General features: G+C 41.8%; 1 protein-coding gene across 2 annotated transcripts in view; it reads left to right on the plus strand.

The window, feature by feature from the left end:
- The window catches only part of VPS41 (VPS41 subunit of HOPS complex), a 397,695-nt gene that overhangs the window by 276,373 nt on the left and 105,230 nt on the right, over nt 1-16,092 (plus strand). For both annotated transcript variants that reach the window (XM_073549967.1, XM_073549966.1), the window contains 4 exons: nt 5,430-5,557; nt 10,864-11,008; nt 13,124-13,165; nt 13,932-13,982. In XM_073549967.1, coding sequence (XP_073406068.1) covers nt 5,430-5,557; nt 10,864-11,008; nt 13,124-13,165; nt 13,932-13,982 — 366 coding nt within the window. The remainder of the gene's footprint in view (nt 1-5,429; nt 5,558-10,863; nt 11,009-13,123; nt 13,166-13,931; nt 13,983-16,092) is intronic.

Consider the following 16,092-nt stretch of genomic DNA (forward strand, 5'->3'; position numbering starts at 1 on the left):
TCTCATCGTTGGGGGCCAAGTGCCGGTGTCCTGAGCAGGCGGGGACACCGGCGCGCTATGGGAGCTAGGTGCTGGTGTCGCCACTGGCTCAAGGCCCCGGCACCTGCGATATTCACCTATCCCCATTCCACCGCCACTCTGTCTTCCGGGTCTCTGCAGTGACTGTTCAGGTAGAGGGTGCGCACTAACTACGTCATCGCGCCCTCTGACCTGAACGTCACAGCCAGAGGACGCGGAAGACAGAGCGATGCGCTGCGGTGGAACGGGGACAGGTGAATATCGCATATGCTTCCCCTGTCATACTCACCCCCTCCTGGCACGTCTCTGCAGTCCCTGTTGCTCCGATGCCAGCAGCTCTTTCCAGTGTTCAGCGGTCACGTGGTACTGCTCATTAAAGTAATGAATATGCGTGTATTCATTACTTTAATGAGTGGTATCATGTGACCGCTGAACACAGGAAGATCTGCGGCGCCGAAGATTATCTGAGAAGCAGGGGCTGCAGAGACTGCGCCAGGAGGGGGTGAGTATGATTTGACAGCCGCGCTCCCCTTCCGACCCCCTGGTCTATGACTCGAGTATAAGCCGAGCGGGGCACTTTCAGCCTTAAAAAATGGGCTTAAAATCTCGGCTTATACTCGTGTATATACGGTAACTATACGATTAGTAAAGGCTAGGCGTCTTAAAGACATTACAGTGGTGACATCAACCCCACAAACATTACCCCTACTTGCCAGCACTACAGGGCAAGTGGTAAGAGCCGGGCAAAGCCCCAGAATTGGCGTATCTAATATATATGCCTTCTCTGGGCCCCAGCCATCTGCTTTAACTTGGCTGGTTGTCAAAAGTGGGGGTGGACCCCATGCCTTTTTAATTATTTATTTAAATAATTTTAAAAATCAGAGTGGGGAACCCTCTATTCTTGATAACCAGCCTTGCTGAAGCTGACAGCTGAGGGTTGCAACCCCCAGCTCTGTTTTGCCTGGCTGGTTTACAAAATTACAGGGGAACCTATGCCGTTTTTTTTTTTATTTATTTATTTACACTTCAGGCACCGGTTGATGAATACTTCCATCAACTGCTCCTGCTCTCACTGTTATTAGCGGTAGCAGGTGTCGGGTGATTTGAGCAGTAGTCCCATCAGCCAACACCAGTGACCAGAGGTAAATTTTATACCTCCGATCACAGTTGCAGGCTCACGCTGTCATTTGACAGTGTGGAAACCTCAGCTGTCTGGCCGGCGGTGATGATTTTACCTCCGATCAGAAGCAAATACTGGATGTTCAAGCCCCCCCATTCAAGTGAATGGGTTCGGGTTCGGGTCCGGGTACTGTCCTGGTACCCGAACCCGAAATTTTTGTAACTGTTCGGTCAAACATCCAGGTGTCCGCCCATCTCTACTCTTCAGTGACTAGGCATCATTGGTGGTCTTACTGAGTATGCATAACCTCACTCAGCTCATTGGATGGATGTGCACATTGCTATACATTTTGAACAACAGGTGGCGCTATACTATTTTAGTAAATGTCATAACTGAATATTATGTGATCTGTACAGTTAAAATGATTAATGCTGAGCCTACCACTTTAAATACTTAAAATATTTATAAGAAATTATTTGAATAACTTTTTGTCCCAGATATAGCCTGTGGGCAAGAGTGGCGCTATTTCTGTAATCTCATACAGCCTCGTTAATAGTTTTACACAGAAAACAGTAAGGACAATGTTGGCTAAAGGAAAGTGTTAAAGACTTCCTTGTAATGCTGGTCAAGTTTCTTGTAAAGTAACATGTCCTCCGAGTCCACTCATGGAAGAAGTCTTTTCAGTGTTTCTGTGATGCTAGTACACTCCACGACCCTGTGATTTTTGTTGTGGGTTATTTTTTGTGTGTTCCTGTAGAAAATATAGTGCCTTCCCTTAGAAGTCTAGGAATCAGACAAGGCTTATGTGCTGAGGTTTGCCTAGTCTGTTCTGTATCCGAAAAATAATGAGATTTCCTTGTACTGAGTGTCTCACGTTGGAAGTCATTCTTTTTGATATATATTTTGTTCTTAACCTATGTAACTCAGTAGGTGGTTAGTTATTATACGGCAAGTTATTTCCTCGTGGATTAAAAAGCCAGTGGGGTTCGATTCCAGCTAGTTATAGGACCTTTGACAATCGCATCTCCTATGTGATTACCTACAGTTCAGAGTGATTTTCGATTCCAATCAAATTGGTGACGGTACTGCGAACGCTCGGGACTTCAGGATTATGTGTTTTTTTTATTGTATTGTGAGCTTTGTTTTCGTGCTGTTCAATATCGGTCTCTGGAAGCAAGTACATTTTTGTTTATGCAGCCAAAGTTGTGGAAAATAAATTGCAAAACCTAAACTAGGTAGTCATTTGTATAAATGGCATTATCTTGGTCCTTGCAACTACATCGTTTTCCTAACATGCAGTCAAAAAAAGGCAAAGATAGAACTGCTCTGTGATCTTCAACATGATGCAGAAATAGGAGGCCACTTTTCCATGTCTGTCTTCCCTCCACTTTCCTGGACCTTCGTAGTGAAACCTCTAGTAAGAGCAGCAGCACAGCTGAGAAATTGTGGGAAATGCACGTCATCAGAATAGGTCAGACAAGTGGTAAGATTGTCCTCGGGGGCACTCATTGTCTAGTCCTAACCTAGCATTGGAAGCTGTACCAGGAGAACTGCTGTTCGTTAGGAGCTTTGTGTGTTCGTTTTATACTTTTCTGCCAAGTACAATGCCGACTGAAAGGAGGAGTAGAGTTGGTGCGAATTGATAATTCAGTCCATCGGTCATGTCAGTAATCTGTGGCTGCTAGACGAGAGCCCTGAGAACCGACCACTACCTAGCTGAATTTGCTGTTCTCCTTTAGATTAGCCAGCCTGGCGAGACATCACATGTGCGTCAATCTACAAGAAAGACTTTGTGCCAGGCTGCCTAATCAAAACATGAGCCGCAGATGTTGTCAAGTAGGAGGCGGTGCTCCGGTCTCCCATCCAGCGGCCAGATATTACTCACCTGGATGCTGCGAGTACATTCACACCAGCTCTAATATACAGTATGTCCTGAGTCATGGCTTTATAGCAATTACTTTTTTTTTTCTTCTTTTTCTGGGGGAAAATTTCAAGTTAACCAGTACATCCAACATACAAATGGGTGAGTGCACACCACTGCTGTGACTGCAACGCAAAAGCATACAATGTTATAAAAAAAAAATACCACTAAGAAATAGACATTTTACTTTTGCGTTAATTTAATATATCCCATTCTTACAAATGGGAGGTTCTTAGTGTAGGGTGAGACCCCCCACCTTGTGACTTCCCTCTCCTGGTCTTAGGCCTTCAAAATTAACTGGTAGGAGCCAACCTGCTTGCTGTCATTAACAAAAAAAGAAGCTTGTCTATTTATTGTAGGGTCCCATTGGAAGAAGTTGGCTTTTTGGGCCAGATAGGCCCTCGCAGTATAGTATAGTCATATAGATCATTTGTATAGCTTAGCGCTTGTAGAGAGCTGCTGAATCTTTTGTGTTTGTTAGTCCTGAACCATGGACCACCAGCTGGCAGTTTGGAGGAATTGTATGTTTCCTACCAGGATCAGTTACAATGTTTGGTGTCTGAGGGGCTGCTTTCATGATTTTGGCTATGCCCCCCTTCAATTACTGTGACTGAAAATGAAATACTGAAAGTATAATGAAATGTATAGCTTACATTGTCTGCTTCATCATTAGGCTACAGTTGGGCTTGTTCTTTGCTGGTCATCTACAGATCCAAAAAGGGTCTTGGCTCTCTATGTTCTCTGGTGGTGACACTTTTTGAGGAGGTTGCAACAGTTTTTGTGGCAGTTTTTTAAACCCAAGAACCCTAAAGGAACTGGTAATATAATGAAGGGATTTATGCTCTTTTTTCTTGTTGCATAAACTTCTGGTTACGAAATAATTCTTCCAAAGCTGTTGTCGTGTTTCTTTTGACATCATATATATATAATATTTATACATATTGAACTTTAATATTTTATTTTCACCAGTTTTTGCATTTACTTTCATGTACCGTATTTTTTGGACTATAAGAAAAACTTTTTTCTTCCAAATATGTGGCATTCCGGATGTACCGTCTCTGGCTGAGGTGGGAGAGAGGCAGCGGTGGAGCAGGGGGTCACAAGAGGCAGGAGCCAGCTGCTGCGGCTAACTCCTGTGCCAGCTGTTAAAGAGAAATGAATTTTCACTGCATTACATGCCCAATGGCCCATGCTGTTATACTCAGCAGCGGGCTTCTTGCAGCAGCCGGGCATTCGTGTGTCCCCGCTACTGAAGGCAAGCAACAAATATTTGCTGCTCTCTACTTTCATAGTCGTAGAATGCAGTGAATATTCATTCCCTTTAGTAGCGACATAAGTTAAAGCCTGGCAGCTGCAGGTAGCCGACAGCTGTGGCTAACACTGTTCTCACTACTAAATAGCAATGAATACTCACTGCCCTCCACGCACATAGTCCCGGTGTGGAGAGCAGTGAGTATTCCGGCAGCTGTCCTCGGCTTGTAAGCAGCGCATGATGTCCCTGCCATGCGCTGCTTACAAGCATAAAGCAGCTGCTGGCATCAGAACAAGACGCTGCTAGGGAGCGCAGGAAGGTAAGTGTAAGGTAACTGGTCCGGTGCATCTTATAGTTTGAAAAATACGGTACCTCATACACTGCACACAGAGACATGAGGAAATCCTATTCCTCAATCTCTATCCCCTATTGAAGCTGCTGCAGCAGCATGGAGGACGCCATACATCAGTACTGAGCAGTGTAGCTGTAAATCCATTTTGAGTGAAATAACAAACTTAGGAGTGCACTTCACGTGATTCTGCCTCTGTCGTTCATCCAAGTCTGCGCCTTCTCCACATAGACTTCTATGAGCAGCATACAACCGGATCCCTCACTGATAAAACATCTCTTTTCTTCAGATGTGTTGGAACCTTAAATGATCGTGACCGCTTGAAGAAAACAAGAAACCCAAAATTATTTGGATTATATCAAATCAATCAGAAATGTATTTGTTTTATTTTATTGCTTTTCTACTTTGTTGGTTCATTTTAGGCTATTATAGATCCCAAAAAACACTGTAAAACTAGGTTACCTGGTTTTAAGAAATAATACTTTATTAGATTTTAATCTTGTTATTTACTTCCATATATGTTTTTACAAATATTTCACAAAATGTACAATCATTAGAATTTAAAGGAGAAACAAATATGTGATAAGTAAATGAGAAAATTATGTTTATTGTAACAAACTTTTTGAAAGCGTAGCATCCATTGTTACTGCAGTATAATTAAACCTCTGATGAATAGGGCTAGACGAACCCTGAAGAAGTGTACTCAGCATGTCACAGACTCCTCAGCCACATGCTCTAGTAATCATGCTCTTCTTTTTCATTTCTGCAGGGATTCTCTACCCTGATCAGAGAGTGGCCCGGAGACCTGTACAATAACAAAACTATAGTCCATGCTTTGAAGACGCATCTGAGCCATGACCCCAGTAACCGAACGCTCCTGAAGGCGCTGGCAGAATTGTGAGTGAAAGCCTCATACTATCAGAATCCTGTCTGTATAAAATCAGGTTTCATTACCTGTGAATTCTCCGTTCCGCTCAGAATTATGAGGTTTTAAACTCTTGGAGTTTTCGTCTTTCCCATTCTTATTGATTGTTGTTCTTTCCTTTCTTGTCTTATCCATCTATGGATCTGTCATTCATTGCCACTGACTGTACATAAGTGGTAAAATAAAGATACCACTACTACTTGGCTGTTGTATTCCATTTCATAGACTTGAAATTGAGAAACTCTTTTGACCGAATGTAAATTTTCTTCTGATCATTCCCCCTTGTCTCTAGAATTGCCTCTACATTAAAGAGAGCCTGTCAGCAGGAATGTGCATGTTAAACTAAAGTTAATGGCAGAATGGCACTGTCATACTGATTTAATGCATATTTTTAGTGTAAACATCTGCCACCTGGTTTTCGTTAAATTAACATGATAAATTTTGGTTTCCTCATCTCTTTGTGGTGGGACTTGTGGGTGGATCTGTGGGTAGGGACTTTGGGTCAGAGGGCTCAGCCACAGCCCCTCCAATGCCTGTGTTGTATTCATTATCTTCATAGTTTAAATTTTGGGTTGGCGCCGTCCTTGCTGAGGGTGGCACTCTCACATATTCGGCTGGTGGTGGTCTTCAGGAAAATGGCGCCGTAGGTGGTGCATGCACAGAATGAGATCATGGCTCAATGAAGAGCCGAGATCTCATTCTGTGCATGCGGCGCCATATTCCTGAAGACTGCCGGAGGTCGATCTGTGCTTGCATCTGCGCCATTTTCATTAAGACCATCACCAGCCAAATCTGCAAGAGCGCTGCCCACATCTAGGACAGCGCCAACCCAAAATTTAAATTACGAAGTTAATGAATACAAAAGTGTGAGAGGACTGAGCCCTCTGAGCCGAAGACCCTACCCACAGTCCCGCCTACAAGACCCGCCATGAAGAGGTGAGGAAACCGAAATGTATCATGTTGATTTAACAAAAACCAGGCTGCAGATTTTTACACTAAAGGTATATATTGAATCAGTATGACAGCACCATTCTGTCCATACTTTAGTTTAGCATGCACATTCCTGCTGACAAGGTCCCTTTAAGGGATTGTCCACTACTTTGATTTTGCATTCTTGAATTGTTACATCGGGTTAAAAGTTATCAGCCATTGGTGCAGAGAGTGAAAGTGTAGGTGTCTCATCATCGTCACTATAGACCAGTATAAGACAAGATAGTGAAAGATCAAGTTGATCCACTGGAGGCGGGAGGTCCAAAACTAAGATTTAACCCTGAGGGCCAAGTTGCCTGTTGCTTGGATTTGGGGCCCAAAATCAATTGCGCATTGCCTTAGAAAGTATTTATTAGATTCTTTTGGCCTAGATAAAATGAAGGCCTGTCCTCGGGATAGGCTATCAATATTAGATTTTCTGGTGGTTGGAATCATGGCACCTCCAGGAATAGGTTGAATGGGCCCCATGGTATGCTAGCAAGCTCTGTGTTGCCTTCATTGTTTACCTGGCCCACCTCCGTTCATACAAAGATGATGACCCCTGAGACAACAGGTCTCTTACAATGAAGAAGTGTCTTAAATTGTATTGGGTATAAAAAAAAATGTTCTATTTACAAACAACAATAAGACAATATAAATAATAAGGTGCCTTATGCCAAGAGGAGACACATCTACAGGATTTTTTGGATGCAGTATATAGGATAACAACCAAGTAGTTGCTGGCTAGCATGATTCTCTTGGCAGGAAAATGCAGCCTTAAAAACGTTGTGTTTTTGATGCATTTTTTTCCTTGCACTCAATGGGTGAAAAACGAAGGCAAAAATCACAGAGAATTGACACGCAGCAGATTATTTTCTGCACCAAATCTATAAGTCAAAAATACTCAACATGTGCATGACACCTCAAGTTTCTCATTCACTTTGCTGGTATCAGGTTTTGCTTCAGGTTTTGTCACAAATCAGTGCAGAAAAAAAGTGACAAAAATGCACCAAATCTGCAACGTGTGCACATAGACCTATTGTCTCAGGGGTCATCATGATTCTGTTGATTGTGGAGAGCTGCATTTTCTACAGTAAGGGTTTTTGGGACCGTTAGGTTTATCAACACCTCAGTACATTTAGTAGAGGTGGTACCTGGCATTGCAGATTAGTGTGACTCATTTGAATGGGTGTCTCCGAGCTGTAATACCAGGCACGACTTTTCATTGAAAGTATAGAGCTGTGCCTGGTAAACAGTAAAGGGGACATGGTGCATGCCGGTGCTCTGCAGTCCGAACCTCCAAGGATTTAATATTGATGTTCTGTTCTCTAGTCCTAGGCAGCACGGCAGCTCAGTGATTAGCACTGCAGCCTGGCAGCACTAGGGACCTGAGTGCAAATCCCACCAAGGACAACGTCTAGTAAGCACAATACCCAAGCCCATTGTCCCAAAAAGCGACAGGCTACAGTGTTAAATTACAAAGATCAGGTCACTACTCGGTGGCACATAGATCAAGAGTGAAACAATTTTGAATAAAAACTCAATTTTATTAAAGAATAAATAAACACATATATACCCATTGCCTCAAACCACAAAATACAGAATACATGAGCAGGGAGAACAGCAGTTGCAAAGGGATACGTAAATTTATACTATCCCTATATTCCATATTATATTCATTAATAATTTAATAGAAACCAGTTGCACAGACCTATTATAGTATAACTTATTTTAAAAAAGGGCTACAAACATCCTCCACAATACAGCATGAAAAAATTACTAGGTAAAATACCCAATGCAAAACAGTAGGTTTTAATATATGATATACAAAAACCCTAGAAAGATTCTAAGCCAAAAAGATATTATAGCAACCATGAATAAATAAACAAAATGTCTTTGTGCAGAAATGCATTCCTATGTAACAGTCCATATAAAACTAATGCTACATGGGGTGGGTAAGTATACTTATACCCGGATAATTTAAGTAAAAAATGGCTATATCAGAGATATTCCTCCTGCCAAAAATTAATTGAATAAATATTATAATACAATTATACATAATAATTCATTGGCATAAATAAACCACCGGCTATACTGCCATATCCTCCCATGTCAACATGAATGATTAGTCCCAGTAAACAAAAAAATTGAAAAAGGACAGACACATATTACCTGAGCCTATAAAGTTCTCCTGGACACCATTGCATGCTGTCTCCCCGCAACCCGACGTGCGTTTCGCCCGTGCTTCTTCCTGGGGGTGTCAAGGGCAACATCTGCAAGGAGTTTGTATGTTCTCCCCGTGTTTGTGTTGGTTTCCTCCTGGTTCTCCAGTTTCCTACCACACTGCAAAGACATGCTGATTTAGATGGTGAGACCCAATGGGGAGAGTGTTGGTGATTTTTGTAAAGTGCTGTCCCAGTGTAGGGCTAGAGTATCTTTCCATGGACCTAGTTACTGACTCAATTATAGATCCCAAAGGTTTAGCAGAAGACAACACTGCTGATGACCTTATACACAGTCACTCACCACTAGGGTCCGTGCTGCTTCCCAAATACCTATTAGATCTCATTGATGATCTGTAGTGATGAGCGAGTATACTCGTTACTCGAGATTTCCCAGGCGTGCTCGGGTGATCTGAGTATTTGGATGTGCTCGAAGATTTAGTTTCTGTTGCCGCAGCTCCATGATATTTGGCTGCTAGACAGCCCGAATACATATGGGAATTTCCTAACAAACAGGCAATCCCCACATGTATTCAGGCTGTCTAGCAGCCACAAATCACACAGCTGCGGCAACAGAAACTAAATCTCTGAGCACTACAAAATACTCAGACATCACCCGAGCATGCTCGCGAAATTTCGAGTAACGCGTATACTCGCTCATCACTTATGATCTGTCCTGTGTGTTCTGTGTTACAATGCAATTGAAAGTACAAATTCTTTACGAGTGGGACTCTAGTAGGGCAGAGTTCTGTCCAACATTTCTGTGGCATTAATGATTAGCAGTCCGCAGATTCATTAGGAAGAGACATATTTCACCAACAGTCTGGCCATCTGCCGTCCACATTTCCATACGAAGATACGCTGCGGAGCATTGATTGTTGCCGCTGTTCTTAAATGGAGTAAAGTGGACTAATAATGATAATGAATTCAGCTTTATGTAATGCACGGACAGCGGCTGCATACATCTGAGCCAGGAAGTTTGGTGTCATCGTATGGTATTTATTCAAGAGTAGAAATCAATTCTGCGCAATGTAATAAAGAGAGGCGATCCGATAATGAATCCCGCCGGCCGGATGCTGAAAGTCTGCAGTGTGTTTTACAGGAAAGCAAATAATTGCACGTGGGAGATTATTGGGCTTTAGATTCTAGAAGCAACTTATTTCAATAACTAATTTATTCATATGGATGATAACTGTAACTAATTTACATCTTTGAAAAGATGCCTAGATACTGCAAGGAGGTTTTTCACCATTTACATTTATTGTGTATTATGCTTATTTAGCGCCATTAATTCCACAGCACCTCAGTATGTATTGGGTGTGGGAGGAAACCCACACAAACACGGGGAGAACATACAAAGTCTTTGCAGATGTTTCTCTTGAGGGGGATTTGACCCCAGAACTCCCAGTGCTGCAAGGTCAAAGTGCTAACCACTGAGCCACCATTGATGGTTTATAAAATGAGTACCCCAAAATGTCTGATCATGGGGTGATTTCATCCTCTACTAATGTGTAGAACAAAAGGGCCATGATGCCTTTATCTTTATATAGCGGCACTCCGGATCTTGTGCCCACAATTTTAACACAGACCCATTCCGACTACCGTAATAGGGCTGTATTTTGAGTGACAGAGCTGCAATGTGAGTGGCGCTTTGTCGGAAGAGAAGCCAGAAGGAAGCCATCCGCTCTAAGCATGTGAGAGTTCTGGTATTCGGCCACAACCAGTTAGACATTGATGACAAAATTAATCATTATACTGTTGTGTTTTTAGTGCAAAACCCTGTTAGCGCATGTCCACCTGTGAACGTCCGCTAACATTTTACATACAGTTGCTATATGTTGAAAGTTAAGCAGCTTTGGTAATAGTGTTAATAATAATATGCTGGTCATGTGTTCTAGTCCAGAGCTGCATTCATAATTCTGCATGTTACTATGTAAAATATCCCTAATGTGTTACTTATTTACATGTAAGCCTATCAATGAAAAAGTGTAAATGAGAATATAACATTGCAATAATAGATGCTCTACTATTAGTAAAACTATTAACACCAATATATGTCTGTGCTGACGCGTTTTATGTCTTTGTAGACACACGTATGATCAGTGTTACAGTCAAGCTCTGGAAATTTACCTAACACTTCGGCACAAGGAGGTCTTTGATCTGATTCACAAGCATAACCTCTTCAGCTCTATCAAGGACAAAATTGTTTTGCTCATGGATTTTGACACAGATGTAAGTACCCTTGTCTGACAAGATATAGAGTAAACGGGCACCAACCACAATATCAGTTTAGGTGGGATCACCTGGTGCATATAAATGGATTAGAGCACATGAAAAGGGAAAAGTATATGCACACAAATAGGGATCACCACAAAGATATGAAAAAAGTATCAATTTTATTAATGGACACAACAAACAGACACTTTGTGGTTAAAAACAATTAAAAAGTCTGAACAACCAGACATTGATAACAAAACAAAGACAATGGGTCATTTTAATAAATAGTTAAATGCTATGGGTCCCAAGACCAACCATACAGTATAATGCCAGGTATCTGCTAGTTACCATAACCTAGGGTCTATCAAATCAATTGTTATGACAATCATGACCTCAAATCAAAAAAATACCATATTATCAATAACTACTATGGTTACATAGAAATTCTACATATACCATGGACAGAAAATTGAATGCTTATCATGTTGCCAACACAAATAAACATACCTTAATAAGTCCCTTTCCCTAGCGTGATATCACCTGGTTTCTGAGGATGAACAAGCTACCGGGTAGGTTACATGGGTCCCATGTAACCTACCCGGTAGCTTGTTCATCCTCAGAACTTACTCCCTTCTCCGTTTCTCCAGTGCTGCCACCAAAACGTCTTTGTAAATACAACTCCAAGTGATAGTGTTAAAAATCTAAAAACGGATACTCCTTTAAGCCTGAAATGAACAATTTTACTGCACCCAAATTGGACCCATGGTTCTAATTCCTCATGTTTAATGACTGAGTACAGCAGCGCTCATCAGGAAGGCGTGCTTTCTTCTTTGCTTTATCCCCTTAGTCACCCAGGCTCTATTTTATGCACTTACTGAATACATACACCATGCGCACAGATACAACATATATATGCTCATACAGACATTTCTACACATAATATATATATATGGTATGTGCGCTATATATGTAATACCCGCACATCCCTCTGCACACACACATACGCTAATTGCACAATCCTGTAAATCTCTTGGCTTTAGGCGCCTTGTACTGTGACATGCCTCCTTCCTGGTCCTTCACACCAGTTGTAGTGTTAGGGTCTCTAAGCCCTTGACCAGTAGTATGGCATGGCAGGGAAGGCTGGCTGGGCCCTGCACACGTATCCTGCAGGTAGTGTGCTGGCAGATCTGTGATTGGTGGAGTGCAGTGGGCTAATATGTGGACTGAGCTCGATAGTCAGCAAGGAGAAGACTGCTAGAACCTGAGGACCCCACAGCCTAGGGTGACCACACCGGGAGCAGCAGTCATGCATGCTGTAACTTCAGCACACAGTGAAGCAGGGGTGGCTGATATGTACAGCTAGCCTCACTGAATTATGTGCAGAGTGGGACTACAAGGCAAATGGCTGTAATGGCAGCAGCCACACTAATGCTGCTGCTTACTCCTGCTCTCCAGGTAACACAGGCATCTTTCTGTGTTCCATAGCCGGTGTCTCAGCTGGAGCTTAACAGCAAGTGCAGAGACGGTCAATCCGACATTGGTGAGAGGATAATGGGCTGCCTGCCTCAGCACTGTACCCACACTCCACTGCTGGCCCTACTACTGCCTGTGAATGTAGTAGGCTGTACACTGTGTTATGCCCAGAAGAGGAAAAGCTATTTGTCATGGAGGAATAAGACTGCATCCCACTGTAGACATTGGCCCATCTTGCATTTGCCAGAATTCCAGATGGACAGTCCACCCATGAAGAGTGCTAATTGGTTGCTCACAAGCCTAGTAGTCCACAGTCTGAAAAGGTCTAATCCCCGAGTACATAACATGCTTTGTCAGGACTGTATTTCTTGTTATGCCATTTTTGCCACCCTTTGCTCAAAAACTACCACCAGAGCAGGGCTTTTCCTCTTAAAACACCGTCTTTTACAAGAAGCAACAACCATTAAGTTCCTGTTAGAGCTGTGACCCAAGCACTTAGATTTCTGAGCAGCAAGCTAGCCCAACTATTCAAGCCTGCCTGTAGGAAGGCTGCTTACCTGTAGAGAAGTGCATGTATTCATTTCTTACTTTTCTCTTCCCATTCAGACATTATTATTTGTGCAGCATTTTCACTTGTTACTCACATTTCTTGTTTAGAAAGCCGTGGATATGCTTTTGGACAATGAAGACAAAATCTCTGTAAGTATTTCTCAGAATTATGCCTGACACAATGGCTTTATTGAAGGGGCTGCACAATACCGGAGATCCATGTTTGAATACCACTAGTTTGCGAAGTAGAATAGAAAAAAAAAAAAAAGCATTCATGACTCTTAAACTGGTGCCGCTCTAAGCACCATTATCCCCAATGACGTTGTATGTGACATGAGCGATGCAGCCCGATATGGCCGCTGATGGGCTGCAACCTTCAGATGGTGAAATGTGGCCCGTTTTCTGATGTCACAGAGCTAAGGTTATTCTGCCCTGTGTCTCAGGGTTCAGGTTTACGGAACCATATTGAATTTACACCTTGAGACTTAAGTGTCATTCCATTCTTTGTGCCACCATGGGATACATGGAATAAATGGGTTCTACTATTTGATTTAGCTGTTGGGAAAAATCCGTGTACAATTCACCAGAACTGTACAACATATATATGGCTCCAATTGCTTTGCTTGTATATGGGTCAGCGAGTATCCGCACCTCTTCATATCACCACTGGTTTGTTGCCCTTTTTTCTACATTGGCTGTTGAGAGGATGGTGTCGGATGATGGCACCCCTATCTCCCGGCTTTCTACGAGATACACAGTTCTCCCCCTCCTCCATCCTATGCTGCTTTCGGATGGGAGATCCTTTTAAAAACTGCATTTATATTGTAGCCTTGAAATCTCCTTTCCAATACATTATGTAGCCTAGAGAAGGCTTTTATAGGCCTTTGTGAGTGATACTTGTTTCTATCTCTTGTAGATTGATAAAGTTATTGAAGAGATGAAGGACAGACCAGAATTGCAGCATGTGGTAAGTCATTCTCACCTTTAGGGTTTGTTCACAATGGCTAGTAGCATCCGGTGATTGTCTCAGATGCTATATGCAAATGACCCCCAGCTCAAACTCTGCTGCGATCGCGAGCCGAGTGTCTTTACTGGGATCCAATTCTCGCATGCGCGAAGAAGGTTATGCACTTAATTTCTCCATTGTGTGAGTCGGCGTATATTGGATGACGTCAGAGTGCAGTCCGATGTTTTGCATGCACCCATAGACTTGTATAGTCATTATCGCAGGGCTATAGTGCCATTTACACTAACAACTATACTGTCTATACTGTTACAGAATGGCGGAAATAAGTAGAAGCAAATGTTAGGCAAGGGTTAATACAATACTCACTGTGGCACTCTCCCATGAATGAATAACAGCTAGTACAATACTGTATGAATTGCATTGCAAGGAAATCCCTAGGACAATATGAAGCCGCCAAACATGGGACAAGTATATTGTCTTTTCATGATTAGTCTCTAGCATATTATAATGTTCTCATACAACATAGAGGATACAGTGGCATGTAAAAGTTTGGGCACCCCTGGTCATTACTGTTATTGTGAACAGTTAAGCAAGTTGAAGATGCAATTGCTCTAAAAGAGATAAAGTTAAATATTACACAATACATACGGTATGTATTTTCGGGAAAAAAATTGAAATATTTTCATATTTTGCATTTTTACATTGGGCTGATGCAAAAGTTTGGGCACCCTGCATGGTTAGTACCTAATGACACCCCTTTTTGAAAGTATCACAGTTTGTATTTGCTTTTTGTAGCCAGAAAATAGTATTTCAATTCTTGTTTGAGGAATTTTCTTCCTTAGAAAATTCTTCCATTTCTTTGGAAAATTCTTCCAGTTGGGTGAGGTTCCAGGGGGTCGTGTGTTGCATGCACTGCTATTGTAAGGTCTACTCTCAGAGTTCCAATGATGCTCACATCAGGAGACTGTGAGGGCCATTGTAAAACCTTTTCAACTTCAGCTGTTTTACAGATGGTGTTATGTTTGCATTAAGAATATGTTGAAATTTAATTGAACCCATCCATTATTCCCTGAGCCATTGGCTGCAACACAACCCCAAAACATGATTGATCCACTCCAATTCTTAATGGTTGGTGAGATGTTATTTTCGTGAAATTCTATGCCCTTTTTTCTCCACACATACATCAGTTCACAAGACTTGTTTCCAAAATGTATGTCTTGTTTAGATGTTCTTTTACATACTTCTGACACTGAATTTTATGGTAAGGATGCAGGAGAGGTTTTCTTCTGATGACTCTTCCATGAAGACCATATTTGCTCTGAACAGCATAACAATGTACCACAACTCCATAGTCTGCTAAATCTTTCTGAAGGTCTTTTGCAGTCAAGTGGGGTTCTGATTTACCTCTCTAGCAATCCTATGAGCAGCTCTCACTGAAATTTTGCTTAGTTTTCCAAATCTTATCTTGTCCTTCACTGTTCCTGTTAACCGCCATTTCTTAATTACATTTCGAACTGTGGAAAGGACAACTTGAAAACGCTTTGCTATCTTCTTATAGCCTTCTCCAGCTTTGTGGACCTCCATAGTGTTAGGCAGCTGCTTAGAAGAACCCATGGCTGCTGTTTTATGGCACATGGTTAGAGGAGGCTGGGTTCTTATAAAGCTGGGAAATTTGCATCACCTGGCCTTTCCTAACGATGATGATGAACAAGCCATAAATCCTAATGGGCTATTTAAGGTCTGAAACATTGGTCAAAGTTATCTGAGCATACAAATCTCCAAGGGTGACAAAACTTTTGCATCTGCCCATTTTCATTCTCCTTTTTGTAATATTATATATTTTTAAAGAAATGTGTCATCTTTTACTTTAGGTATTTTAGAGATAATTTTATCTTCAACTTGCTTAACTGTTGACAATAATTTATTTTGCCATCTTTGCATTATTTGTTTAATCAGTATTTTTTTATGTTTTAATCAAAGTTTTTTCTTCAAATGCTCGGTGCCCCCTTGGTTTCAAATTTTCCCCCTACATAGCTGTTTTTTTAATGTCATAATGGAAGGAACAGCAACGTTTTTTCCCCTACAGTTTGTGGTATGGGAGATATGTGGA

Source organism: Dendrobates tinctorius, unplaced genomic scaffold (assembly GCF_039654945.1).
Source record: "Dendrobates tinctorius isolate UK_male_01 unplaced genomic scaffold, ASM3965494v1 ptg000162l, whole genome shotgun sequence".
NCBI lineage: Eukaryota > Metazoa > Chordata > Amphibia > Anura > Dendrobatidae > Dendrobates > Dendrobates tinctorius.